This window comes from Cyclopterus lumpus, chromosome 12 (assembly GCF_009769545.1).
Source record: "Cyclopterus lumpus isolate fCycLum1 chromosome 12, fCycLum1.pri, whole genome shotgun sequence".
NCBI classification, from domain to species: Eukaryota; Metazoa; Chordata; class Actinopteri; order Perciformes; family Cyclopteridae; genus Cyclopterus; species Cyclopterus lumpus.
The window spans coordinates 10,921,674-10,948,951 of NC_046977.1; the positions used below are offsets into that span (position 1 = coordinate 10,921,674).

A 27,278-nucleotide genomic window follows, 5' to 3' on the forward strand; every position below is an offset into this window, starting at 1 on the left:
CAGACACGTTCTTACCTGCTTTAATAAGTTGCACTGCAGTGCTGTTGCGACATATCATCAAAACGACTTGTTTGCTGTTTCTCAACCGTATACCGATATTGTACACGTAGAGACTAGTTCACACAATGTGAGTAGGCTGCGACAGCCTCTAAAAACAAAAGCTGAATAGGGTCCTTTATTGATCATTGTCAAGCCTGAGCTGCATTATGGGACATGTATGATCCAACGTTTTGGAGCTTGGAAGTTTGAAGTTAATGTCTCATGGGAGTTACACACTGCGGTGAATTGACAAAAAAAAAGTTATGTCAGTAAAAGAAGACGACGTATTTGTATCATTATGTTTAAATTCTCTGTCTTCTAGCTGTGTGAGTTGTGTGGGAAATCCCCACCCCTTTAATCAGACCGTGAATGGGGGCACAATGGAGACAAGAAGAGTGCTCGCTCGCCGCGGTCACGAGAGCACAGGGCGAGTGACGTCACTTTCCTAAACCGGGCAAGAGCCTATGAGTTGAGTCCCGAAAGCGAGAGACAGGCAGGAGTAAGTGAACAACCGTTAATGTATGCGGGCCGAGCCGGGCCAGTGTGTCGGGGCGCACTGTTTTCTACTCCTTTATGCATCCTCCTCCTCCTGCTGCTCGACAACAACGGCTCGCTGTTTTCTCACCGGTTCCGTAGCCGCTCTGTTTTTGGCACAAAACGCGGTTGTGTGTCAGTTTATTTTACGTGTCCAGTCCTCCTGCGACTCGCAACCGGGTAAGTGTGTCCAGTAATTTCATATCATGTAGCTAAGTAACATTAGTTGTTGGTCGAAATGATGGCTCGTAACTGTAAGTCAAATGAAACGCGTAAAGCTCCTGGTACAAAGTGCCCAATCCGATTGTTTGTGCACAATGATGCAAGTCGCGCGCATTCGATACTTTTTCTACGAATCGAGTTGCAGCCTTACCCATGTTTGTGCATGCATTCGCATAACTTCCATTGTTTGAGGTGGACAGCATGCACAAGTAGCTTCTTGATAAACTGTGCTCTGAATTTTTTTTTTTTGGTAGCAGTTGACTTAATTCGTGGTCCAGTAGAAAGTTTGACAATTGATTCAGTCGTTACGTTTGCTGTCTAAACGCGAGACGACACATTTTGTTTCACATTTATTAAATCCGCCTCTGATGTTTTCGCTATCCACCGCCACTTCTTAACCGCTGTTTTCCCATTTGTCTTTGATGGGCCGCCGGTATTTTACAGAACATGAAGATTGTGCATGTAATATGGTAATCTCGTTGGCTTGAATGCTGCCAGAGGAGCCGAGACATGGCTGTCGTTGATGCACCCACCTCCAATACAACCAACGACTCTTTCAAATCGGAGTTACTCTTTCTAATGTATGCAACACATTTACGAGGGCATACATTATTTGAATATTACTTCTTCAGGACCTAACTGCCAGTTATCATTGCAAAGAGGCTTATGGTTGGCTTTGAAATATAAGCTAACACAGAGGGACCTGGAAATACTACTACTACTAATAATAATAATGATAATGATGATGAAGTGAGTGAGTAGACTAATTTTGACTGGAATGCTATTTTGATATTTTGGGAATAAATCACTGACGAGGTCATTTCAGGCATGAACAATGGGAAATGGACCAACAATACAGACATCAGACATCTCCATGGGTTCTGTGGTGATTTTAAAAGATCCTTATAGTAAACGGTACAGAGCCGGATACCATTCCCAACAACAGCTTTAACTTAGAAGTGCATGTGTTACGCAAAGTCCATTCCCAAACCTACTCATTTATTGCAAAGGAATCGAGAGGGCTGTGATCATCAAACCCATTATGAAAACATTGTACACATTTGCTTTTAACGGTGTCAAACTGTTGATTTATTAAGGCTGTAAGTCCCTGCTGCGGCACTGCACATTTGCACCTCATATTGACTGTAACTTGTGTGGATATAGTGTCACATAAATCATGAAGTTTAGTCTTCCAGAAACACAACATCCCATGTAAAATGGGGGCAAACATCACTCAGGTAGAGTTTAAACATCTGTCTCTTTTTATTCACAGTCTTGACTGAGTGATTGAGTGTGTGACTGCATGGACCGGACTGAACATGAAGAGCCTCAAAGCAAAGTTTAGGAAAACTGATGTAAGTACTGTAACCCTTGTTCATGCAACCATGTGTGCACATGTGTACGTCTGCATGGCTGAGTCAGTGTCTGTGTATGTATGCCTTGAGCAGTTGCGGATGATTTATGGCAGGCTTCCTCAACCTCGAGTCAGCAGCACCCCACTGCTTGTTGATATTTAGCTATTTAGGAACACTAAATAGGCTGGGAAAATGAAATACATAGATTTTAATCACAATGTCTGTGCAATCCATTTAGTGCTCTTGTAAACAGTATGCCATGCTCAATTTAAATAACAACTTGTCAGCTCTGATTTGCAGGTGCCATGAGAATTTTAGGATCTAAAAACAGAACCATGAGCTTGATGAACTATGATCAATGGTGTCAGCGAGATGACTCTGACCTTTTTTATACAGACATGTTGAGTCTCTTTGGAAGGTAATCCACATGTGATGCCATTTTTCTAACAAAGACAACAAATATCCTGAGATACTTTGACTCTGCATTGCTCCAGATGCGGATTTGATCCTGCTGACTGTGAATCAGTCTTTAGGGAGGGATTTCTCAACGTCGGTTCAGTCATTAATTTGGTCACCGTGTAAGATACTCTACACTCACGGGAAGTGAGGCGTCTCCACAGCGTCTGACTCATCTGTTGTCACAGTGACCGTAATGACACGGAGTCAAATGCCAGACAGGAAAAAGCTGGAGGGTTGGGATGAATGGGATACGTTTTATGGGACGAGGGAGTGTCAGAAGTAGAGAAGTTGGCCAATGGAGAGAAGAATGCCTACTAAATGAGATACTTGGTTTATGTGGACCGTTTCCATGAGATTAGGAGTGTGTGGCAGGGCAGGATGCTGAGCGCTGGTTAAATGTCATGCTCTGTTGAGAGAGATACCGTCCAGCAGAGGAAGAATTAGGTGGAGTACAGCCCTGCATTTACTCAATTACAGCCAAGGCATAACTAGTGCAAGTATGTGTGGAGAGCAGTACCTCTGCTTTTGAAGAGATCATCCTGAGGAACATCCAAATGTAGAATTACAACTATTTATAAGGAATACACACGCAAATATATCTAAAGAGAAAAGAGAAAAAACAACAATTTATCCCAAGTGTCTGATTTACTCTTTAACAGCCTGCCATGTTACATGGATCTACAGTCTAATATTAGTAAGTTATTGCAAATTCAGTCAGCTATGTGGGGGAGTACAATAGTGTCCATTGTTCTAGAAAATGTTGAGTCCAGACTTGGGCAGCAAGGTCACAGTCGTTCCTCCTTAGTGCGTAACATGGACGGTCGCCGTCTCACCTTTTACTGGGTCGAAACCAGCGCTGTTGCAGTGAGTTGCAAAGCGTTTGAGATGCTTTTGGAGTGGAATGCTGGTCGCCACTGAAATAGCCAGTCGTAGGCGGCATGAGAGAAGAAAGGGAAGAGCAATGGATGTGCATGTTGCTTAGAAACACGACTGAAGCCATTCGCAGTCGTGCGTGTCTTTGCAAAGCTCACACCCACACACATTGATAGCTTTGACGTCTGATTATTTTGACGGTCCATCTATGGATTTTTGATGAATCCGTGTTTTTGTATTTGTGCGTTGATATGATACTGTTTGGGGAAAGGAAACAATTGAACTGTACTAGTATTATACAACCGCTTACATTTTAATTGATGCACCAACTCTCTTGAACTCAAGCTGAACACGCATCATTTAATAAAATGATCGTAATGAGCCATTATTGTTTTATAATTGACATTATAATTAAATAGCTTAATAAAGTCTGACTGGAAAAGCATGTTAATTTCTAATTAAAAGCATATCTACCAATTATATGCCAAGTTTGGATGATTTAGTATTTTCCATTTTCAAAGATCCATAGATATAGTTAAAAAAACAACTATCAGTGAAATACACATTTGTTTTGGATGCGGAGGAAACCTGGGGAAAATTATGTCCATACTGTCATGCACACATGTGATAATTAAAATGAATCATTAAGATTTGCAGAACATTTTTTCACAGGCCAGCATGTTTATCCTCTGAGCCAATCGTCATTCCATTACTTTTTATAGAAACATGAACAACCATAATAGAAAGCAAATATGTCTGTGGTTCTATTTTAGGCTGTGTGTGTTTCAGTGACCGATTTCTCAGGAATGTTCCCCCCCAAACCCAAAACAGGTTTTTCCTTTTTTTTTCTTAAACAAAATAACAGAAACGTAATGCCTTCGTACATAGCTGTACTATGAAGTAAAGACATTTCCAGATAATGTGTAATGGAATCTGTTCTAAATGCTTCCCTTTGGGGATCCACCTCCAGCCCAGGGAGCTGAATGCAACAGGCAGCCAAACCTTTACTCACCTTCTGTACAACACGAGGCCTGGAAGACAATAAAAGTGCTCTCACTTCAATGTGATACGGGCGGTAGAAGGACTAATTGTTGAGCTGGATGATATGCCCTTGATTATGTAAGTTTAAAATTAATTGATGGTTCACAATTTAAAAAGATTCTGAATTTGAACACTGAGCTGCAGGAAAATGTGTAACTGATTTATGCAAAAAAACATCTAGAAGTTTCGATTTGATGCAGTGGTAGAGTCATAAATGATATCTTGGGGTTTGGATAATAAATTCAATATACAGTTAGGACTACAGTTACTAAGAGAGATATGAAGCATATGTATAAAAAAACCTGATTGTCCTTAACACCACTAGCTAATGAACAACTCAACCTCTGACCAACACAATTTTACTCACTTAATCGTTTTTAAAAAAAAATGTTTTATTCAAAAACAGATCTTTCTCAACCCTTTCTGTTGAGATACTTGTTTGACCTTCCAGCATATTTGATTGTTATACAATTCTATGCTTGGCAGCAGAAATACCATGTAAACTATCTTCAAACTGTACAGCCAGGCAGACTCAGCAGAATGTCGCTGGGTTAAGTAGATCGGCTTTCTCAAACGCTGCACTGGAAGGCCAAGTAGTGTGAAAACGCCACCTACACATGCATTTTCAACCTCAATATCAAACATCTTGTATTGCTGCACAGAAAAGATTGACTAAGAACTGAAGTACCACCATTGTTGCTTTATCAGCAGGTTTGTAGTTGTACAAGGTCAAAGTGAATGAGAAGTGTGTGTGTGTGTGTGTGTGTGTGTGTGTGTGTGTGTGTGTGTGTTGTGTGTGTGTGTGTGTGTGTGTGTGTGTGTGTGTGTGTGTGTGTGTGTGTGTGTGTGTGTGTGTGTGTGTGTGTGTGTGTGTGTGTGTGTGTGTGTGTGTGTGTGTGTGTGTGTGTGTGTGTGTGTGTGTGTGTGTGTGTGTGTGTGTGTGTGTGTGTGTGTGTGTGTGTGTGTGTGTGTGTGTGTGTGTGTGTGTGTGTGTGTGTGTGTGTGTGTGTGTTTTAAGACAAGCAGACGCTGTAATCTTGTTTCTGGGAATGGGGTTGGCGATCAGCCACAGGGAGACTTGCAGGCATTTTGCTTCAGCCATGTCTGAACAATCAGCTGTCAGAAATGGTTTTGCTGTGAGCTGCAACGATAATGTTAATACGAAGGTTTCTCTCTGTTGGGTTCAAACTAGGCCTCATTTGATTAATGTTGGGTTGGAATACAAGAAAGATTTTGAGTGGTTTTGTTGGTCGTAAGTTTTGATACTTCAGCTTTACAATAATTTTGTCCGCTTAAGTCAAAATGTTAATTTAAATTAGGAACAATCTCATCAAAGAATACATTGATAAAACTTCAAATCTGAACATTCAGTTCTAACTTTTGGTACTTTTCAATACACATTTTGGTTGAGAACCGAAGAAGAACAGGAAGAAGTTATAGTGGTTTGATAACCAGCCCTAAATATTACTTAACATGGAGTACTGTACAACAACGACAAGCCCATTCTATAATGTAGAAAATCCCTCTACCAACATAATAATTTTCTTAAAACAACCTTCATCGTCGTAAAAAACAGTCATGTGTAATTAGTTTGAGAACTCTTAATTAAATGTTGTAATGTGCGTCGACCCTTTGAGACCACATTAACAACCGTGTTCCTGCTGTTTTGAGTAGAGCTGCTCTAAATGAGTTAATTTGTTGACACTGTTAACTTACTCTCAGCCCCCTACGACCATCCCCCAAGCGCATTGCTCACATGCACGCACGCACACACAAAATCTGCGCTTGTTAGTACGTGTGTATTTTATTGTTCAGAGTGGTTCTGGTATTAAACCCTCACCCAGCCCCTCATACTGTCCCACTACATAAACCTGCCCACCCAGTCGCTAGACTAAGCAGGATTACTCACTTTTCACATCCATGTGCAGAGACTGGTATCCACAGCATATGGGCAGACACACACACACACCCTTCCCTTCGCATCCAGTCTCCGTGTGTCTAATTGAAGTGTGGATTATGCCGTCTCCTCTCACTCAACACAGCTGTTTCATGGCTTCAATTAATCTGAGCTACACAACACTGGAGACTAAACTGCACATTTGCTTTTTGTTTTTAATTTTTGGCACTTATTCAAATGAATATAATATATATTATAATATATATATATATATATATATATATATATATATATATATATATATATATATAATCTAAAGGAAGCTAGGTAAACACTGTAGGAACAAAGTCCTTGTTATGAGTCATGAAATGTGTCTGCTGTGTTAACTGGAGCATCACTGCAAAAAAAATCACATGATGATCATCTGAAGGTATTTTTTTTTAAAAGTTCACTTGTGTGGTTGAAAACATTAAACCATCTTAGCACATTGGGTAAAACATGTTGCAACCTACTTTTTCCATTACAGTTGAAACCATACTGTCACACAATAAACATAATTCTATAATAGCACAATAATGCAGCATCCTTTCAATTATACAATGATAATAATAAACTTTATTCATAAAGCGCTTTTCAAAATAAAGTTGCAAAGTGCTTTACATTGTTGATCCAAGATGAATACATTTCAGGACAGGAGGGGGAGAAGGTTCCTTTTTAAATGAAGCCCAGCTACTTGGCTGTGTTTGACTTGGCCCAGTCTGGCTTGGTTTGTCATGGAATGGTTGGGCGTAGTGAAACGTTGTTGGGGCTGGTAGTGACGGTAACTCAGCCCGGCATTACTCTGGGAGAGGAGGTGGAGGAAGGGTGTGTGTCTGTTGTACAGACCCATGACATGAACGTAATGAAGCTGAAATAATTAGTCAGTTATTGATAAGTCAGTCAGTTAGAAAATATATTTACCAGTTTGATTGATTAATTGTTTAAGCCATTTCCTAAATTACAAACATTGTCTGGATCTCAAATGGGAAGCTGTGCCGTGTTTCTCCATTTTTCTATTGCATATAATTGTAAACTGAACATCTTTTGAGTTTTGGACTGTTGGTCGAAGACAATAAGACTTTTGGAGAAATCATCTTGGTTTTTAGGAACATTGTGTTGAGTAATAATCCTCTTCAACATTGTATTGACGAGACAACAGTGGTGAGAGCGGTGCAGGCAGGACTCTGTGTTGTAGGCCCTCCCATGAAGCACTGGATCTCAAGACAAAAAGACAATGGGATCTTTCCATTTAGAGTATTGCAGAAAATAAGATCTGTTGCAAACACACACGTTTATGATACTTAAGCGTTTTGTTCCACAAATGAATCTTAAAAATAAGACTTTTTAGGACTTTTTAAAATTTGAATGCAATCATCAGAAGTAAAAATGTGGGCTGTAATCAAACTGCACCACGGATTCATGAGCTTGAGTACAAACACAAGGTGGTGACAGCGGACTAGTTGGCGTGAAGCTGTTTTTTGGTCTCATTTAGACACATTTAAAGCTTCATAACCTCAAGAGGGATATCTGCTGACAGATGTAATATAGTAGAACAACACATTAAAATATCTTAAGCTTGTGTGAACCAAAGACCTTATTTAATCATGTCAGCACTATGTGACATTACATGATTACTGGTTACATTCCTAATTATTAAGCTTCTCCACTGCTTTTCATGGCACATTCAAAGGTATTACAGCAGCTGTTGTCACAGGTTCAATATGTTAATCTTGGCATAAGCAGAAAGTAAATGTCATCTTGCCAAATGTTATTTTTGACTCCTCCTTATAACATGGATCGGGTCTCGCTGAAGAGTCCTCTAGGTTTCTACTGGCATTGTCTCGCGGTAAGTTGTTGACGGCACTAGCCACTGTGGTCGTTATCCTAAAGTTTCTCTATTGATTTTGATCCCAAGGGTTTCTAAATGAAAAACGAATTTACACACTTAAAGTAGTTTACATGAATCCTGGGAAAGGCTGAGGGAAATGGCTTTGAACCTGTTTAAACATGGATCCAATTGAAGCAGGAACTGCCCATGGGATCATTTGTATTCCTTATTGCCTGTGTACATTCAGAAAGACAGTCAGGAAACCTGCTCGTCAGCAAATGCATGAAGCACTGAGCGTGGTAGAAGCAGACGGGTGAGATCCTTGTGTCTGTGCATGCGTTTGTATGCTCACTTGTGTGTGGGTGGGTGTGTGTTTGTCCATGGACTTGTTTGTTTACTGGTGTGGGTGTGATGACATGATGCAAGGTCCTTGTCTGCTGCTTTATGTAGGCATCTGTGTATATGTTTGTAAAGATATACTTATCAGTGTGAGTTTAAAGTTCTTAAGAAGAACCGCGTCTGTACGCCCAGGGTACCATGACTCACACGACTGGATGCTGACGTGTTTCAGACTTGCATGTAGATGAAGTATTGGTGTGAGACTTAACTAATCACTGATGATGATGACGGCACCAGAGAGATACACAAAAGCAGATAAAGTGGATGAGGGGAGTTCAGTTGAAAGGTTGTAGAAAAGAGGGAGGAGTTGTGAAGAATAATAACAAAATGGACACAAAGATGAAGGAATAATGAAGAACAAGATAAGTTGGGAAGAAAGTGAGGTGGAAAGAAACCCTATATGAGCGCGGAGGTCAGTCCGGCTCCCCCAGGCGGGTTGTTTAGTTTGGCCTGCTGCGAACAACTGGAACAATATTCATGCTCTGAGATGGATGGAGTGAGGGTTGGACTCAGTTCACCTGAAAAAACCCCATGAGAACTTTCCTTCATGAGAGACCATTGCATTTCTTGATTTGTAGGATACTTCCAAGAGCTGCTCGCAGACGTTTGTCTGTATTTTAGTTCTGTCTAATGATTTAATTTATGGAAAAGTGACAGACAGTTTTATGGATACTTAAAAGTAGAGGAGGCAGACAGACACTGTTCACAAATGTTTGTCCCTGGTTCAGTGAGACTGTGTATGTATATATTTATTTGTGCATGAACTACCCTATCCCGATTCCCAACTGAAGAAAGTGTTTCAGTATATTTTTGCCCTATTCCACTGACTTTATGAGCAGACCTCCAGCGTAATGAGGTTGGTTGCTTTCCAAGTCAACAGTGTTTATTTATAGGGCAGGAAAGGCTATTTGTGTCGGGAGGAAGTATTTTTTTACTGGAGGTCTGCTTGCACCCATAAATGTCTAATGTGTATGTAAAGAGGTCTAGCAGTAAGAGAGTGTACATGTAGCCTATAATGCACAAAGCAAATGTACTTTTTATTTTCACAACTCCAAGAGTCACGGTGGCCTCGTGGCTTTCCTGTAACTACACCAGTTGTTTATGAGAGGAGCACAAGTAAAAGCAGTCAAATAAGAGGTAATTAGAAAAGGTCAAAAGGAAATGCCGACTAATGGGAGTATTTTCAAGCTCTGACACTGAAGTGAATTGAAGAGGGTCGGGGGGCGCTGATGGGTGACATGCTGACAGTTTTGTTTTCCTTTCTCTTAAGTCTTAGTGATGCTGCCAAGTGAGAGAGACAGACAGAGACTGTTAAAACAATAACAAGTATCTTTTTATCATTTATCAGTTAATATATATATATATATATATTTATATATATATATATATATATATATATATATATATATATATATATATATATATATATATATATACACACACACACACACACACACACACTCTTTAGGACCTTTAGAACAGTCTTATTTAAATCGTGTGAAGCATGAACACAGTGCTTATTTTTTTCCATAGTACTTGCATCTGAGAGCCTCAACGACACTGCATTAGGCATTTACTTAATGGAGGAAAGTATTTAAGAAAAACTTAAATTAGGATAAACAATGTATAATTACATTCAATTAATTTCTCGGCATGTTATTTGCAAACTAATGGGCACAAAATTCTCCTTGGCAGTCTCTGATGTTGGCAAAATAGGTGCAAAGAAGCACTTGGCAGACTTTTAAGTGTTAACAAGGTGCTATTTAACATGGCTGTCAATAGTGTTTCTCAAGGGGAACTCTATTGATTATTGTAGAAGTCGGTTTACAGATCGTGGAGAGTACAACATCATAATAGCACAACACACCCGAATCGCTTATCCAACTGTTGTTGTTTGTTGAGTTGCATTGTTGGTAATAATATATCAACTGCACCAATGTTCCCCAGTTTGAGTGTAAAATACATTTAGTGGGGAGAAGGAGGTTTCAGTACAATTGCAGACAATCAGAAAAAGAAAAAGTTGCTAAATGAGGACAAAATTCTGATTTAAATGTAATTCATTACGTGTGGTCCAGGTTGGGCAGTATTGTGAAATTAATGGCAGAATCATTCATCATGAGAGCAACCATCTGGCCTTTGTTTAACAGTTCTGTCTACTCTGTGTGTGTGTGTGTGTGTGTGTGTGTGTGTTAGGGGTGAGAGAGTATGAAGGGGCAGGAGTGCGTGTGCACAGAGGGCAGTAAGCAGTTTCAGCTGTGGCCCGAGAGAAAGGATGTATTGTTTGAGCTTTGTTGCAGATAACGGTTTGAAGTTAACAGCCACTGCTGATCAAAGGGCAGAGATATTGTATATGTGTCAATCTTTCCTTCACTGTTTCTTATCCTTTTTGTTCTGAACATGGTTCACTCTCCTCTACTTCCTGTTTGAACTGCCCTCTTCTGTCTCTCAAACAAAGAATATTCTTGTAACTTGTATGTTATGTCCCTCCCGGAGTTGAGGCTGTATGTCCCTTGTTCATCTTACCTCCCAGCTAACTTACTTTTCTCACTGCACTTATTTAGCTTTATCTATCATCTCTGTATGTAATGCCACGGACAACTTAATGCTCTCGACTAGTCTGTGAATTGGAACCGGGGATGGTGCTGCGTGGTCCCCTCTCTGACAACCCATGACAAGAAAGGCCTTCATGAAAGTTTCTCTGCATTTCTATCATATTACTCTTGTGCTCCTTTGCGTATTTCCTTTTCCACTTTCCTTTCCGTATTTCCTCTCCATGCTTTAAGCATTTTAGTAAATCAGTCTTTGTGTATTTTCTTCAGAAATAATACTTCCTCTCTGTGCCACCTCCTGCTTTTTTTTTTTTTTTTTCCCATCTGCTTCTCGTATCTTCTCTCTTTATGTCTACGTTGTTGGTTTTTGTTGCCCAATCAAGCCCAGTTAGTCTGTGGTCTGTCCCACACTTCAGTCCAGAGTAAGACTTCCTCACAATTACCACTCGGATCACCATGAAAATTGTCACGCTTATTTTTCATCTCCTGCTGCCATCGTCGGATCAAATTACCCTTAAACAACATCACACATGTTTCTAATCTTTAGATTTCCTGGGAAATGCAGTTCATTGGCAAATAATAATACAGGGCCTCTTGTGCCCTTTGCGTATCAGATTAACTTAGTTTAAAATTAGTAAATAAGCAGAGTATTGAAATAACCTGTATTCTCCACCTAGTGAAGGCAAAAGGGACTAGCCAGAAAACCAAAGATGAACAAACACCTTTTTATCTGATCAAATAAACATGTTCTTTTCCCTGTTTTAGAAGGAAATACTAAAGGTTTTCTAAAGTAAACGTTGTTCAGTTAAACTCCACCTGCTTCTAGCGGCTGAACTGTACAAACATACAGAATGTGATGGAGGAATTGCTGCTTTCCAATCTTAGTTTGTTTTTCCTTCAGAGAACCGAGGAAGTTCAGAGAAGCAGAAAAGAAAACACTCCGAGCGTGTTTATGCAAAAACCATTGGGTCAACAAACGGTCACACACTCTTGATGGGCATCGGTTTTCTTTGCAATTAATTCTAAAACTCAAGTAATGACTGGATGTTTGAAGGTGTGAATCCATAATTTGTTTTCAAGGCTTCTCAAATGGATAAAAATTAACATATGCATCGGGGACACCGGGACAATGGCTCATTAGAATATGACTGCAAAGCAACAGGCAGAATATAAACACTGATGATTTATACCAGGCCGATGTCTCCGTTTTCTTTTTGCCTCTCAGCACGTCTCCACCAATTGATCAATTGTTTTCTCTTTTCTTCAGCTTTCTTGCTCCTTGTTCTCTTCTTCTGGTCCTTGCAGCCAACCTCACGCCTGGACAAACAGGAAACACTTAGTGTTATCAGCTGACTCTGTGTGTGTTTTTAAAGACTGTCAGGCTAAAGACCGAGAGACAGCACACACTACCGTCCGCACCCTGATCCCACTGTAAACACACTTATCACAGCACAAGAAACGGAACGAGGGAAAACTTTGAAGAGAGGCGGACAGACAGAGCCGGGGAGTACGGGAGGAAGTGAGATCCTTTTCCCTTCCTGGTGGTACACAGAACAACGGTGGTCTTACTGGTTTATAATCACAGGATTAGTGACCCATGAATTATTGCTGGTGCAAACCAATGTGGGCTAAACCCATGCTGTCCAGTGCAAGCCAATGTAGGCTAAGCCAACAGTAGTCAATACCAGCTGATGATGTTCAAACAAAGTCATTTAGAGTCAATGTGTTGTACACTGGTTTAGACGTTGTTGAATGTGTGGTGTTTGTAAAGTATTTGACGTACTCTTTGCTCTGTGTCCAGATTTAACATCATCAGGGGACTGCAACTAACTGTTGTTTTCATGAAAGTGGCTGTAATCAATATTTTATATTAACAGTGTATCATATATGTGAAGGGGGTCGCTCCTAGTGATGAACTTACAGAGAATTATCATCTGCATCTGACCTGTTTTTTTGTTGTTGCTTTACTGAGCTTTTATAGTGATTGTCAGCTCATGATTCATCTGTTAAGCTGAAAATCAAAGCCCGCAGTACACTATACCTGCTCAGTGGCAAACAGCAGACAGACGCAGTTAGATAGTACCCAGTACACATGGTGGAGCATTCAGCAGCTAAAGAGACGGATATGTCCCTCGGAGGTTGGTAGAGACCAAAAACGGAGATGAAAGAGTGAATATTGGACTCATTTGGTGATCAGAAACATGACTCCAAATAAATGCTAGTGTTGCTAACAATCTAAAACCACCAGATATAGAAAAAATAATTAACATTTAGTTAAAATTATTGACATGAGGATACTTTTTTTTCTATTGGTGCACTGCAAGTGTATGGTACACATTTGCGCTCTAGAAACAGGCAAGCATTCCTGCACTAGGCCCTTTTTCTTTCGGTGAAGAAAACTCTTAAATGCACTTTGTTCAATCACATTTTGTAGGAGCCGAGGCCCGTGCTGATTTTGCAACATCTCTGCCAGCGCATGATTATTTCATCAGCCTCCCTGCGATGACACCATTTGTATAACCGAACTGGAGCAGTGCATTCCGCTCCACTTGAACCTGTCTATTACGATGTCCGGTCGTCTAATGCTATCAATGTCACGCTGCTCTGTCGTGGCAGCCCTTCATTTTTTGTTCAGCCTTTTTTTAAATAACAGAAGCCATTAGGCAGGATCATGTGATACAGTACATCAGGGTTTCCCCTGTAATTGTTTCTATTAGTGCTGGTTGGAAGGGCGTCAAAGACCATTCCAGTTTTTCTCCCACATGCAGTTCTTGTTAAGGAAACCATGATGGAAGCGTTCACTGCAAATATCAGGCAGCTTATGGATGGAGATGTTTCTTTTACAGTCTTTCTTTACAGTGACTAAGACCGACCCACAAACCGTTTACAGCTGCATTACAGATACATACACATATATTTGTATTGCTGCAGCGAACACACAGATGTGCGAAACATTCAAAGTAAACAATGTTGTTGGTTTTTCTGTCATATGAACCCTTTTGGGTAATAAATGTCAACAGCAGCAACAGTACATATTTCTGGTTGACAGTGTTGACTCTACTCTGTAGACATAGTGGAGGTTCAGTTGAGGTAACATCTTGGGTAAAAGCTTTTGTAGAGTTGCATACTTTCAGAGAAACTATTTTTTTCCAGAGGTAAATGCTGTTGTGGAGAGCTCTGAAACACTGTGCTGTATTTTGTGTCACACGGTGAAGACTGTTGTTCTGTATGAGCTTATCCATGAAGCTTTCCAATGGCTGAGCAACCTTTTGCCTGTAAGGTAGTCGTTAGAAGACACAGGGTAGTGGGCTGCAGTTTCTTGATTCAAAGCAACTGACAACCAACCACAGCATGAACACATCTTTACTGAAGCAAATATATATGAACCAATAGAATATACAGTATTGATCCCTGGAATTAAGTTTAAAAAACGCTGCATTAGCTAATTTTTGTTCTTGTTTTCTGTCTCAATGAATCAAACTCTAACTTACTAATTGCCAGGTTGCTCCTCTCACTGCCCTTCTAGGTTGGACAGGTTTGTGTGGTTAACCATCAATCCGGGCAACTCTGCTCTGTCCCCTCTGGGTTTTCTGTAAATTAGGGGTTGGTACATCTTAAGGATAAACACTGGTAGTGATTTCATGGCATAGTGCATTTGAAAGCCTGTATCTTCGCTCTTTGAGACATTTTCCCAGCATTTAAAATGAATACACTTCCACTTTGGCATTGCACAAGTATTTTGACTTTTCAATATCATATATTTTTTTGTGCCACACTGGTTAAGCAACTCCGAAAATCATTTCATATTCTGATTTAAATATTTGCATCAGCATGTTCAGTTATTCGTACAGACCGCACAATACAACCTGGAATAGGCAAGGCTGATACACATATACAATTACATTTTTAAGAAAAGGTACAGAGACTAGTTTAGGTCCAATGGGGGTCAGGGGTAAGCTGACCAACTGCTGACCGAATCAGATGCAACATCTGTTTGTTACAAAGTGCAGCCTATAAAAGTTAGGTTTGAATTCAACTGTAGTCTGAATCGACTCCCATTAAGTAACATCTCACCATCTGCAAAATGTGACTGCTCCCGTTATTCAATCCGTCAAGTAAAGGAGTGGGTTTGCTCTGCTGCTGTTTCCGGATCATAAAGGCACTCGATTACAGCACCAAGTTCCACCCTTCCTGACATCCACACAACATGATAAGAAGAAAACTACTTCCTAACTTGTTGAATAATATTAACAAACAACTCTCCAAGTTCCATTTGCATTTTTTTTTTTTTAAAGATTGTGTGAAAACTCGGACAACAGAAGAAGGGTACATTCATATGTGCGTACATATTTCTTTCCAGTTTTCTTCAGTTATGCCTCGGTTGTATATTTTCTTCTTTCTCCATCTTAAAAGTAGACCTATTTTTAGTATTTGCTTGCTTCAGTGCCCTGCATGCTGCTTGGATAACACATGACTGGCTATATGAAAATCATGAGACTTTTCAACCTCGCATACTGGACAAGGACAGATACAGGAGAACATTCCTGCCAACTGCAATACGACTTTATAACAAATCACCTCTGGCTGGATCCTCCTTTCAATTGGATCAATATCAATAACCCTAGCACCGCTTTTGTCGTTTAGTTAGTTCATTTAATACCTATTCTATTTCACCATATATACTTCTATTTCACTGTATATACTTTTTATACACTGTATATACTTTGGATTTGTATGCATTTTCTTTATTTAATTAATTGAATATGTTGTGCTCTGCTAATTTATTGTATTGTGTGTGTATATGTATATATGTGTGTATATATGTGTGTATATATGTATATATGTATATGTGTGTATATATATATATATATATATATATATATATATATATATACATATATACACACATATATACACACATATATGTATATGTGTGTATATATATATATATATATATATATATATATATATATATATATATATATATATATATTGAGCATTCTTCATACTTAATATTTTAATGTTTACTCTGTTACCTTGCTTACTGCTGCCACAAACAAATTCCCCCCTGGGGATGAATAAAGTATCTATCTATCTGGAGAAAAATCCAGCTCATCTCCGTAAAAACAAGGAAACCTGATCACGGCACCATGTCGGATGTGTTCTTTTGTAGCTTAAGTGATCTCCTGCTGTCTCATGTTCCACTTCACAACAATCATATCTACAGAAAGACACACTTTCTCTAACTTCTCTGTTCCACTTTAACTTACAGCCAGTGTAAGGCAGTACCTTTTGTGAATGATTTGGTCCACACCACTAGGTTTTGTGCAAGGAATTATGGAATCGGACTGTTAAAACTTACACATTAACTCAAATCTCCCGGTGTGTTACTGACATTCTTACCACTGTGTTGTAAAGCAAGGTTTTTCCCGATCCTGCATTTATTTCGTAGTAACACTAAACTGGTATTGGATATTTTTGAAAATACTTGGTGAAGTATGCTCATCACATACATGGAGAAGCACCTAGTAGATTCATATATCTTTTTCACATGTCTGACAGTGTGCCGAGTGTTTTTATATCCAATCTGTTATTTCCAGTCGTTTTACACCTCCTCCTAAATAGCATCACCTCCTGCTTTAAGTGCATTGAAGCTTTGGATCACAAAGCTGCAGCAATTTTCCAGAGCTCCTTGCCAAATAAGCAAGAATATTTCTCTGCTCTGTCATTTTTAATTGAATTTTTAGTTAAAAAAACACCAACATTTTAGTTTTTATAATTTCCTCACTGGTCCATTAATGACTGGCTAAGGCTGCAGAGCTCGGGGCTCATCGTAGCCGTTTCAGTGATGGAAGGGATTTTTATAGCCCAGCAATTTTCCACCAGCTGTGCAAAATGTATTGCAGTGATTGCATTTGGGTCTTTGCCACAGAGGCTATTTACACCATGTATTGCTATGTCGGCGTATTGCGCTCTGAAAATAGTACAGTTTGCCACCACAAGTATTCCTGGAGTCGGGGAGTTCAGTGCCCTTATCAGGTGTAGGTCAGTAGGCTATCGGGTCAAATCTAATACTGTGCTGCATCCTAATATGCACAGATGGTCGCAGGGAGAGCGGATAATGAACTTGTGCTGCCAGCATGTTCGGGGTGCACAGCTTTTGTTCTCCCCCTTATTCTGTAATCAAGTTAAGGAAACTAATTAATTTACAACATGATCTGTTTTTTAACAACAATTTCTTTGCACACGTTTTCCTTCAAATGAGTAGCTACTTCTTTCCTAATTTGTTGTTGATTACATTGTGCGTCCTTTGTCCTTTTTTTACATGGTTATTGGAAATGTGTTTTAATAATAATCAAAGTTTTGTTGTTGTTGTGGACAACTCTCAAAGTTTACTGTGGTAGATGATAATGATGATTCATGTCTCTCTTTTTACAAATCATCCCCTATAGGTCAATGAGTGGAACAAAAATGACGAGCGGCTGCTTGCTGCGGTGGAGCACGGCGAGGCGGAGAAGGTGGCGTCACTTCTTGCCAAGAAAGGTGCCAGCGCTCTAAAGCTGGATGGCGAGGGCAAATCGGCGTAAGCATTCTTACTATTATCTACACAAATATAAAATTGTCTGCAGTGTTTTTTGTAGGACGCTAGGGAAAGCGTCCGCAATCAAAAAAGAGAAGTACGTTTTATTCACACGCTTCACTGACGAGGCTGCAAACCGAAGATCTGTGTGGAATGAAATGTCCAGTCTCTCCTGGTTTCGTAATATCTGAGATGTAAACAACTGTGCAGATTTTCAAGCACAATCTGGGACTTGGCTCACGCTTTAATAACAAATATGTGATAAGAAATAGCGTGATTTGTGGTGAAATAAAAATGGGCGTAATACATTTGAGGCAAACATTATCCAGTCTTGGTGATTTCTGTGTCCTTAAGTTTTAGAGTTGCATATGGCGGCAGCACATGCTCAAAGCCTCAAGTCTTGGGCTTATGTAACTACTTTACCGCTCCACAGCACTATGTTAAAAATGAATGGCCACTCTAAAAATACAGCTGTTTTTTGTATTTCCTGAAAGGTCGACATTTTCAACCATTCATTCAGCCTCCCTGACATTCAGGGTTTTGAGAGCCAGTTCATTTCTGCAGAGGCCATGACGCTCGTTACCTCACCAGTTAAGATTGTTGATAACACAGTGGCTCAGTGTTAATATTTGACCTCCTTTCTTTTTCTGAAATGCAAAACCCGCTGACCTCAATGTGTTGAGCGGCTCACGCAGAGCCAGGAACACCAAAACAAGGAGAAACGATTCTCACATGCTGAAACAAACACACAGGTTCTTTTGTTTCATCAATAGGTACAGATGCATCCTCACAGCTTTGGTAAATCCAGATAATATGGTAGTTTCACGCTCCAATCTTTTCAGGATGCATAAAGTCTACAGTATCTCTATGGTGATAACACCTGATTGAAAGGCATGTGGTTCTAGTTGTGTGAGTGTGTAACAAGTACACACAAACGCAGAGGGAATGCTGGCCATGTGTAGTGTTTTTTTTTTTTTCATTCTGCTTGCTGAGCAGGAGAAGGGTCGTATTGATTGTCCACTACACACCAAAGCACAAATGAACTAAGAGTTGTGGTTTTACGGTCTGCTGTATGAGCATGTAGATGCTACAATTTTGAAAGGAAGCCATTTTCAAGTTGGAGTTCCCACAAATGAGATTTTTAATGTTACTTTGAAAGCCTTCAAATATGTAAAAGGACTATCATACACACATCTCTGCTGTTGGGATTTGATGACTGGTAGTTACTGCGTTTCCAAGTTGTTGTTGTTCTTATCTTGGGGTTTGTCTCCAGTCTTCATGTGGCGGCTGCACGAGGACAGACGGACTGCCTATCTGTCATCCTGGCCCATGGAGCTGACCTGTCAATCACTGATGCTGCAGGTACGTACTGTAGTTTTATACAATATTGATAGAACATATGGGGGATTGACAAATGCAATAATTTGTTTAATAAATCCTGTACTTTTACAGAATTTTTAAATTATGCTTTCTTAAGGTTGTTTTCTTTTTCATTTTATCCAATTTGTCACAAAGGTCTTTGGCCTAATGAAGTTCTTAAATACGGTCTTTCTTGATTTCTGTTAAGGTTCCAATCCGTTACACCTGGCTGCTAAAAACAATCACACCGAGTGCTGCAAAAAGCTCATTCAGGTAAGCTAAAGGAGGCTTATCATTTCTATATTGATATAAATATATTCATATTGAATGCCCTAAACATAATGCGACAATTTGCTGCCAATCAAGCCATGCTTTTTCACACACAATATAGTCCCACAGTGATAAGATACCACGTGTTTTTTTTAATATATAATGGCTGTACAGTATTTTAGGTTCAGGATAATGTTTTCAAGATTTGTTGAACAACAAAAAGTGCAAGAAATATGAAACTAAGAACGTTTTAATTGCAGAGTATCTTGTCACTTCTTCTTGGACGTATTACAATGTGTAGCCAATACGGAATGTGTGAAAGCAGGAGCATGAAACCATAGGAAACGTGTTTTAAATCAGACAATTTCACAGTCATCTCAGCAGGAGGACACACACACACACACACACACACACTCAGACATTTTGAGTTTTGGTAATTACTTGTCATTCAGGGAAATGTAAGAATTCACCAAATCAGCAGATAGACAGATAACATTATCAGCAGATAAAATTAAAATGTATTGCACAAAAAGGTGTATTTAAGTGCATTTAATAATGTGTCACATTGACTACCAGTCTAATGAAATGTTTTCCCCTCCAGAGTAAATGTCCTATTGATGCTGTAGACGGCTCAGGAAAAGCTGCTCTGCATCACGCTGGTAAGTGTCTCGGTGCCCCGAGGGTTAATCAAACAGAAGTGCTTTTATCTAAGATTAGTCTGTTTAGACAAGAACGTGGGAAAATATCTTGTGAGATTAACTTAAGCTCTGATTTTATTCTGATGAAATTTGCCACCATATTTGGAATAAAGTGATTTAAATGTGTAATTTCAGTCTAAGGTTCCCATAATACTCTTGCAGGTTTTTATTCAAACTGAACACTGTTAGGGATGGAAAGAGTCCGACGGGTGTCATCATTTTTTTAAGAAGCTGCCACTTTCACGAGTGTCTCGTGTGCAACAGTAAAACTACCATGAGCTGTTTTTTTGTTTTTTTTATCCAATCATGTTTGGTCTTTTGGAAATGAGAGCAGATGAGATGCATTTCTCTCTAAACTAAATCCTAGACGCATCTAGACCACACTGCTATCTCTGAACACCTTTGTTCTTTTTTTATGATCAACTTTTGTATTGAATTGTTGTACATGAGGTACCATAGTCAGTATTTAACACAAACTATAGACTTATCACCCTTGCCTTGCCAAAAATAAATGAATAACATTAAAAAATGTATAAAAATGCTTCTCCATGACTGCCTTTCTCACTCTTTTTAATCTTCAGCTGCCAGTGGAAACATCCAGACCGTCCAACTACTGTGTGAACAGAAAAGTCCCATCGACCTGAAAGATGCCGTATGTACTTAGATTATTACTCCTACTTTCTTTCTTTCTCAGACTTTTTTTTTCCTGGCAGGGTAGTGAGGGGGCTCAGGAGAACGACCACAGAAATGCTCCATTTAGTGTCATTCATATAATTTTCTACGGTGTTATTTCCAGAGAGGAATTTCCTCTCGAAAGGTTGATCACTGTTTGGATTTTCTTAAATATTTACATGTCTATTGGTCCTGTGTTTACAATCTAAATACATTATTACATTTATCTCCTGTCCAATATCTTATTATGATAGTTTGGTCCGCGTCCCTTTATGCTCTTATTAATGTGTGTTAAGAGAGCAGACGTAAAACAATGTTGTTTTGAATTGTCCCAGCTGAACATCTATAATATGAAGGATCCTCATTCCCTGACATTTCCTCTTGTTCGTCCTTCTCCGTTTAATCATTGATTAATGTACATGTTAGGTGTAGACGTATGTGAGGTAGGGGGTCAGTGTACTTTGAGAACTCCGCTCTCAAGCCGCAGACATGTGGTCGCCATTGCAGTGATGCTCCATGCCTGTGGTTTTTACACAATGTGTGTGTGTGTGTGTGTGTGTGTGTGTGTGTGTGTGTGTGTGTGTGTGTGTGTGTGTGTGTGTGTGTGTGTGTGTGTGTGTGTGTGTGTGTGTGTGTGTGTGTGTGTGTGTGTGTGTGTGTGTGTGTGTGTGTGTGTGTGTGTGTGTGTGTGTGTGTGTGTGTGTGTGTGTGTGTGTGTGTGTGTGTGTGTGTGTGTGTGTGTGTGTGTGTGTGTGTGTGTGTGTGTGTGTGTGTGTGTGTGTGTGTGTGTGTGTGTGTGTGTGTGTGTGAGAGATAGAAAATAAATGGAGAGGAGAATGTGTTGCCCATTTATTTCCCTTTTTTTATTATCATGCCACAGCTGGCCTGGAGGAGATAAACACACACAGAGTGGTCTCTTCGTCGACTAAAAGATGTTGTGTTTATTTCTAAAAGATCTCCATGTATTTCCTCCTCAAGATTGTAAAGCCTTTTACAAGTTGTGGCTTTTGAACATTGTTTATGCCCCCACTTTGTACCCGTGGCTGTAAGGATTTTAAAGTATAATTGTTATAAAATCCTGTTTATAATTATAGCAACACAGGTCCTCTGTGACATTTACATGTGATCTTTAAATATTGCTTCCTAATCAATCCAAAAAACGTGTTATGCAAAATGCTGCGTTTTCTGTCCCATTAGGAAACACTAACCTGCATCTTCAAATGTCGCATTTCATGCCAAACGTGTCATCAAAGGATATATTTATGTGTTCTTATGCAGACAACACGCCACGTTTTGTCGCGGAAAGTTTTCTGATGGCAGGAAGACAACATGTGATAATTTGCTTCTTCAGTCATAAACATCTGCAAATATGTGTGTGTGTGTGAGATGTGAGCAGCTCTGTTTGCTGTTAGCGGACGTAGAGACTGAGAACCTCAAAGTGGTCTGGAACATATTGCCGTTTCTGGTCGGAGCAGAACATGCCAGCTAGCTTCAGGCATACGTCATGGCTGTAACACATGCCTTTACCTGATCTATATTTGGCTCGAATAAACACACGGCGAGATATCGAATAAAACGGAGGAACATCTGTCAGGTCTCGCATATGTTGGACAAAGAATGTTTATAGAAAATCACGTAAAAGTAAACTTACATTCTGTTCAGATACAGTGGTACTATGTAGTGTAAATGCTTCCTTATGTTTTCAGTTGGAAATAAATATATTTCTCTCTTGCTTAAGAGAAAGTCGGCTTTGACACAATTCACAGACGTGGCCTGTTGATGGTTTGGCCTTGATGCGTTTGGTTTGAGTGGGTCAACGAATCTTGGAAGACGACAAAAGGAAGATGAGTTATGTAGCTGAAGATATACAAAGTATAGTCCTAACAATACTTGATGTTTGAGGCTGATGCTGATCCCATAAAGATATGTCTACCAATAGTAAGTTATGTTAAATGTATCAGTAGTAAGCTAATATTGGCCAATGTATTGCCCTGGACAATATCTTTCTAGCTATACTAAAGAGTGTTGAATAAATACAACTGAATTGAATATGAATATGTGATGAGGATATGATGTGATAAGGTACATCATGTGAATTCATAGCACACAGGGAAAGCAGGGCACTAATCAAAATGTTTGCGGTCATGTGAGCTCAGCGGTTCATGTCATGTAGCTCAGAGAGAGCGTCGTCATAGAAGTCAAGCTCAGTGGGAGTTGATGTCATAGTTTATGTTAATAACGGTTTGTAGTGTGCTGCAGTCGGATTGTGAATCATAGCTTTAAGACTTCTACGTGACAAAAATGACGAGGTTGCATGTGGACATCCACAAACTAGGAAGTAGTTTGGTGAGTGATTCATTACTTTCCCCAGTACTGAAATACAAGTGTATGGTCTTCAGGATGGAGCTTTTAGCAATGACTCCCAACATAGCAGTGAAGACCGAGACAGAATGGGGAAAACACAATTATAAATATTTGAGACTTTTTTTTTATGGAGAATCTTATCTCTTCAAGCCTCTGTAATTATTGAAATGAATCCATTACTTTTTGTTTCAACGGTTCACAGCTGACGGACATGAGCAACATGAGGAGGGGTCACAAATAGACATTGTTTCTAGTTACATGCTATGAATGTTGGGTTTACAGTATCCCGCGGACACTTTCATTTCCACTCGTATGTCACATGTTGTGCTTATTACATATTCATTGTATGTGCAGTATCTTTGTCCAAATCAAGTAGCATTCACCACAGAGTTGATTTTATTATAAAGGTGTGTGTTAAGCTCACAGGGGCATGTTTGTGTGCCTTTTCTTTGATTGACAGGCCTCTCAAATTCTCACACTTAGCCATGGTTGCAGCTCTACGTCAGCTTCGCCAACTCCTTACCTTGTTGCCCATATTTGGTATTCTGGCTTTAAACTGACAATATGGCAACAAGTTGTCAACATAACTCAAGTGCAGACAAACATTTATACACCTGTGTTCTCACTTTCATCCACACAGACACTAAATCTATTACCCTGCCCTGAAAAATGTATTTCTGTGTTTTTAGATTCCAAAAAATGCAAATGTTCAGTAGAAACACAGACCGAGCAGAGCAGACACAGGGCTGTTAAAGTCTTCAGCAGAGCTCAGAGGAACCCACAACATAGTTGTGTTCTGTGGTGTGTTCCAGCAGCAGCCTAGTAATATACACACAAAGCTATGCTGACACACTTTAATGTTTCTTGACAGTCTTTTGCTCTTTTATAGTTGGACACGACTTTGGATTTGTTTCCCCTTTTTTTGTTTAATAAAAATGAATCGTGGGAATGTCTATTTTTACAGTTAAATATTGAGTTATAATGTCATCTTTGTGAAGATGATGTGGCAGCAGCTCATTCCTGGCTGTACACTGCCCTCCACAAGCCCAACCAATCAAATATTTTGGTTAGATTTAGGGCATAGATGGTTAAGGTTAGGTTAAATGTCATGCTTGGGGTTAGGATCTGTCACTGATGGTGAAAAATATGGGATTACGTTGCATAACTGCCTCAGTTTCCCAATACAGGGTAATAAACTCTGAGTCAGCCCCCTCATTTAGAACTGCAAATCTATGATCTTTTGGGGATTTTCCCAAAAATGTGAGCCTCTCCAGAAAGTGGAACGACTTTGGCTTTTGGTTTATCTGCTGGGAAATTCAAAGATACAGCTACTCCCTTTTCACATGGATCTGAGATTTCTCTCACCCCACAAACACTTTCCATACTTCATGTCCATGCCCATGTCCTGATGTCACAAGAGATAAGTTATGTAGCTGTGTGTTATGCTGGTGTGGGGTCCCTCCATAGGATGATTTCAGTCATATCTAATGTGTATAATGTTTGTTTGTTCCAAAGGACGGGCTCACCCCTTTGCTGCTGTCAGCCAAACAGGCTCATGCTGAGGTGTGCAGCACTCTGCTGGACTGCGGTGCTGAAATCAACACTTCTGACAACAGTGGCAGGTACACACCAAGTCAAGACGCACTGAAAATTCATAAATGCCGGTGTAGCCACTCGTGCGTTGTAGTGCATTTGAGCTAATTGCAGCTGCTCTGCACTGAGCACTCAGCTTAATATTGAGAGCTGTGTGAAATCAGCACTTTAAAACCCCGTTTTGGATGATGGCTAAAGATGTTGCGTTGGTAATCAATATGTGTTCTATTGCAGGACAGCCTTGATGCTGGCTAGCGATTCAAACGCCGGCTCTGTTGTTGAAGTCTTGGTTCAGCGAGGAGCAGATCTGTCAGCTGTAGATTCACAAGGACATGATGTCGTACACTACATCAAGCTGCTGGGAAGCTCTGAGGTCAAAACTGCCCTCAGTGCTGTCCTAAACAGACAACAGTCCTCTGGTAACAAGCAAATACTGATGTGTATTTACATTATTGTGACTTTTTTTGTGCCTTTTTTATACACACGTTTTTGTAACTTACTGAGGTGCTAAATTCGACACTCTGAGCATATCTGTTGCTACCGCACGGCTCTCGAGCCTGTGGTTCACAGCTAGCGGTGCAAATTACGGCAACAGTGCTGACAAAACATTGTTTACCTGAAGGGGAACTGGAGGTTGGGCGCAACACTTCCAGGACCATGCTCACCTGCACTAAAAGGCACATGCAGCCAGCCCGTCTACGTAAGCAAAGCACAGGGAAGCTTGGATTGCAACACACACACACAGGGAGAGGGATGTCTCTGATTAGGTACACATTACTCCACTACAGCCTTACATAGCAAATAGTGTTTTTATGCTATTTTGATACTCTGAATATTGAGAACCTTTAAGGATGTTTCATTGACTTACATTATTTCTTACTGGAGCTCACCTTTTTAATGGTTGATCTTATGATGACCAGCTGTTTGCCCCCAATACACACACATGCACAAAAATGCACCAGAGATTTGTGCTGCTCTGGTTTCAAAGTCAACACTGCCACCTGGAGGAGATCTCTTGTATATGCTTGGTGTAAGCTTCCATCTATGAAAGCAACGTCACACGTACTTTCACGTAGAAAATGTAACGTATCTAAATGGAAAACTATAATTATCACTTCTACTTGATTCTGCTAATTTTTTATGTTCCTCGTGTCTTTTTTTTTTTTAACAGATACAAAGTCTCCGCAAAGTCCTCAGGTAACACACAGTTTAAAAATAAATACACTTTTCTTTCGAGGGCCTAACAAACAGGCATTTAAAGTTACTAAACATCTGAATTTAAAATAACCATCAATTATTAATAGTCTAAATTAGGTTTTAGTCCTATAATGTGATTCATAGTGAAAAAGAAGCCACATTTCATCAAATTTCTGTTGTGTAGCTACAACTCGTACAAATTGTAGTTTAGTATCAGCTTTTCTTATGCGTCAATATTAAATTCAGCTTCTCATACTTGCTATTTTGGGAAAACAAAAGTTTTACTGTAGCTCTCATTGATTGACCCTCCTCTTACTAACCAGCACTGAATCCCTCCTTTCTCTCTCTTTCCTTTGCCGTTCTTCTCTTGTGTCTTTGCTGGCTCCTCAGCATGATCAAGTAGCTAAACTAAGTGATGAACGGATCACAACCCCAAAAAAACGAAAAGCACCTCCACCTCCTTTTAGCCCACTGCAGGTAAAAGCATGTCTCTGTGTATCTCTCTGCTTGTATCAGTATCCCACTCTTTATATTAATGCATATCTGCAGTATATTCATAGAATAAGTAGTTTGGTCTGTAGACCTGTCACAATAATTACGTATTATATATATATATATATATATATATATATATATATATATATATATATATATATATATATATATATATATATATATATATATATATATATTCATGTTTGCATGGATGATTTTTTACAAAAGAATGTCACCGACATTTTAACCAAACATGATGCCATAATATTCAGCAGGGTTTTTCCCTTTCCATTATCAGACTTATTACACAGATATTGCACATTTTTGTGAATAGAGCCCGAGAGTCCAACTTATTAATGGTTTAGTTGTGTGGTTTTATTTTTTTAATTTAATTACGATATTCAAAATAGTGTACTTTCATTAATATTATATTATATTAGTAGCACAACATTAAATATAATGACTAATATATCTTACTGTAATTATTTCTGGGACAATATATCAGCCAACAAAATGTGTTATCGTGACAGGCCTACTCATATATATTATTATCTGTTATGTTACTGTCAGTCTCTCATTAGTTAATGGTTTGCCGAAGGATAATAAAGCTTTTATATCATGTATTATGTTCATTTAATTTATATACTAATCTGCCTTTTTGTTTTCGAGAGTTGAGGATTTAAAACTGTTCTTCATACAAACATCGGGGGTACCTAATTGTTTCAATGGGACACTAATATTTTTAATCTTAAACACATTGAACATTTGTTTTTCAAGCTGCTCAAGAACATATCTTGACATTTGAATCCAGACAA

The 27,278-nt window shown here is 39.4% G+C and overlaps 1 protein-coding gene across 2 annotated transcripts in view; it reads left to right on the plus strand.

Moving 5' to 3' along the window:
• The first annotated feature begins 302 nt into the window (after positions 1 to 302).
• Positions 303 to 27,278, plus strand: part of rai14 (retinoic acid induced 14) — a 34,194-nt gene continuing 7,218 nt past the window's right edge. Inside the window, exons 1-11 of one of the 2 annotated variants that reach the window (XM_034547055.1) lie at positions 303 to 753; positions 2,069 to 2,150; positions 17,688 to 17,818; positions 19,089 to 19,177; positions 19,383 to 19,447; positions 20,046 to 20,103; positions 20,724 to 20,794; positions 24,694 to 24,800; positions 25,006 to 25,190; positions 25,943 to 25,968; positions 26,359 to 26,445. In XM_034547055.1, coding sequence (XP_034402946.1) covers positions 2,115 to 2,150; positions 17,688 to 17,818; positions 19,089 to 19,177; positions 19,383 to 19,447; positions 20,046 to 20,103; positions 20,724 to 20,794; positions 24,694 to 24,800; positions 25,006 to 25,190; positions 25,943 to 25,968; positions 26,359 to 26,445 — 855 coding nt within the window. In that variant the 5' untranslated portion in view covers positions 303 to 753; positions 2,069 to 2,114. The remainder of the gene's footprint in view (positions 754 to 2,068; positions 2,151 to 17,687; positions 17,819 to 19,088; positions 19,178 to 19,382; positions 19,448 to 20,045; positions 20,104 to 20,723; positions 20,795 to 24,693; positions 24,801 to 25,005; positions 25,191 to 25,942; positions 25,969 to 26,358; positions 26,446 to 27,278) is intronic. The other variant, XM_034547056.1, reaches the window with a different exon arrangement.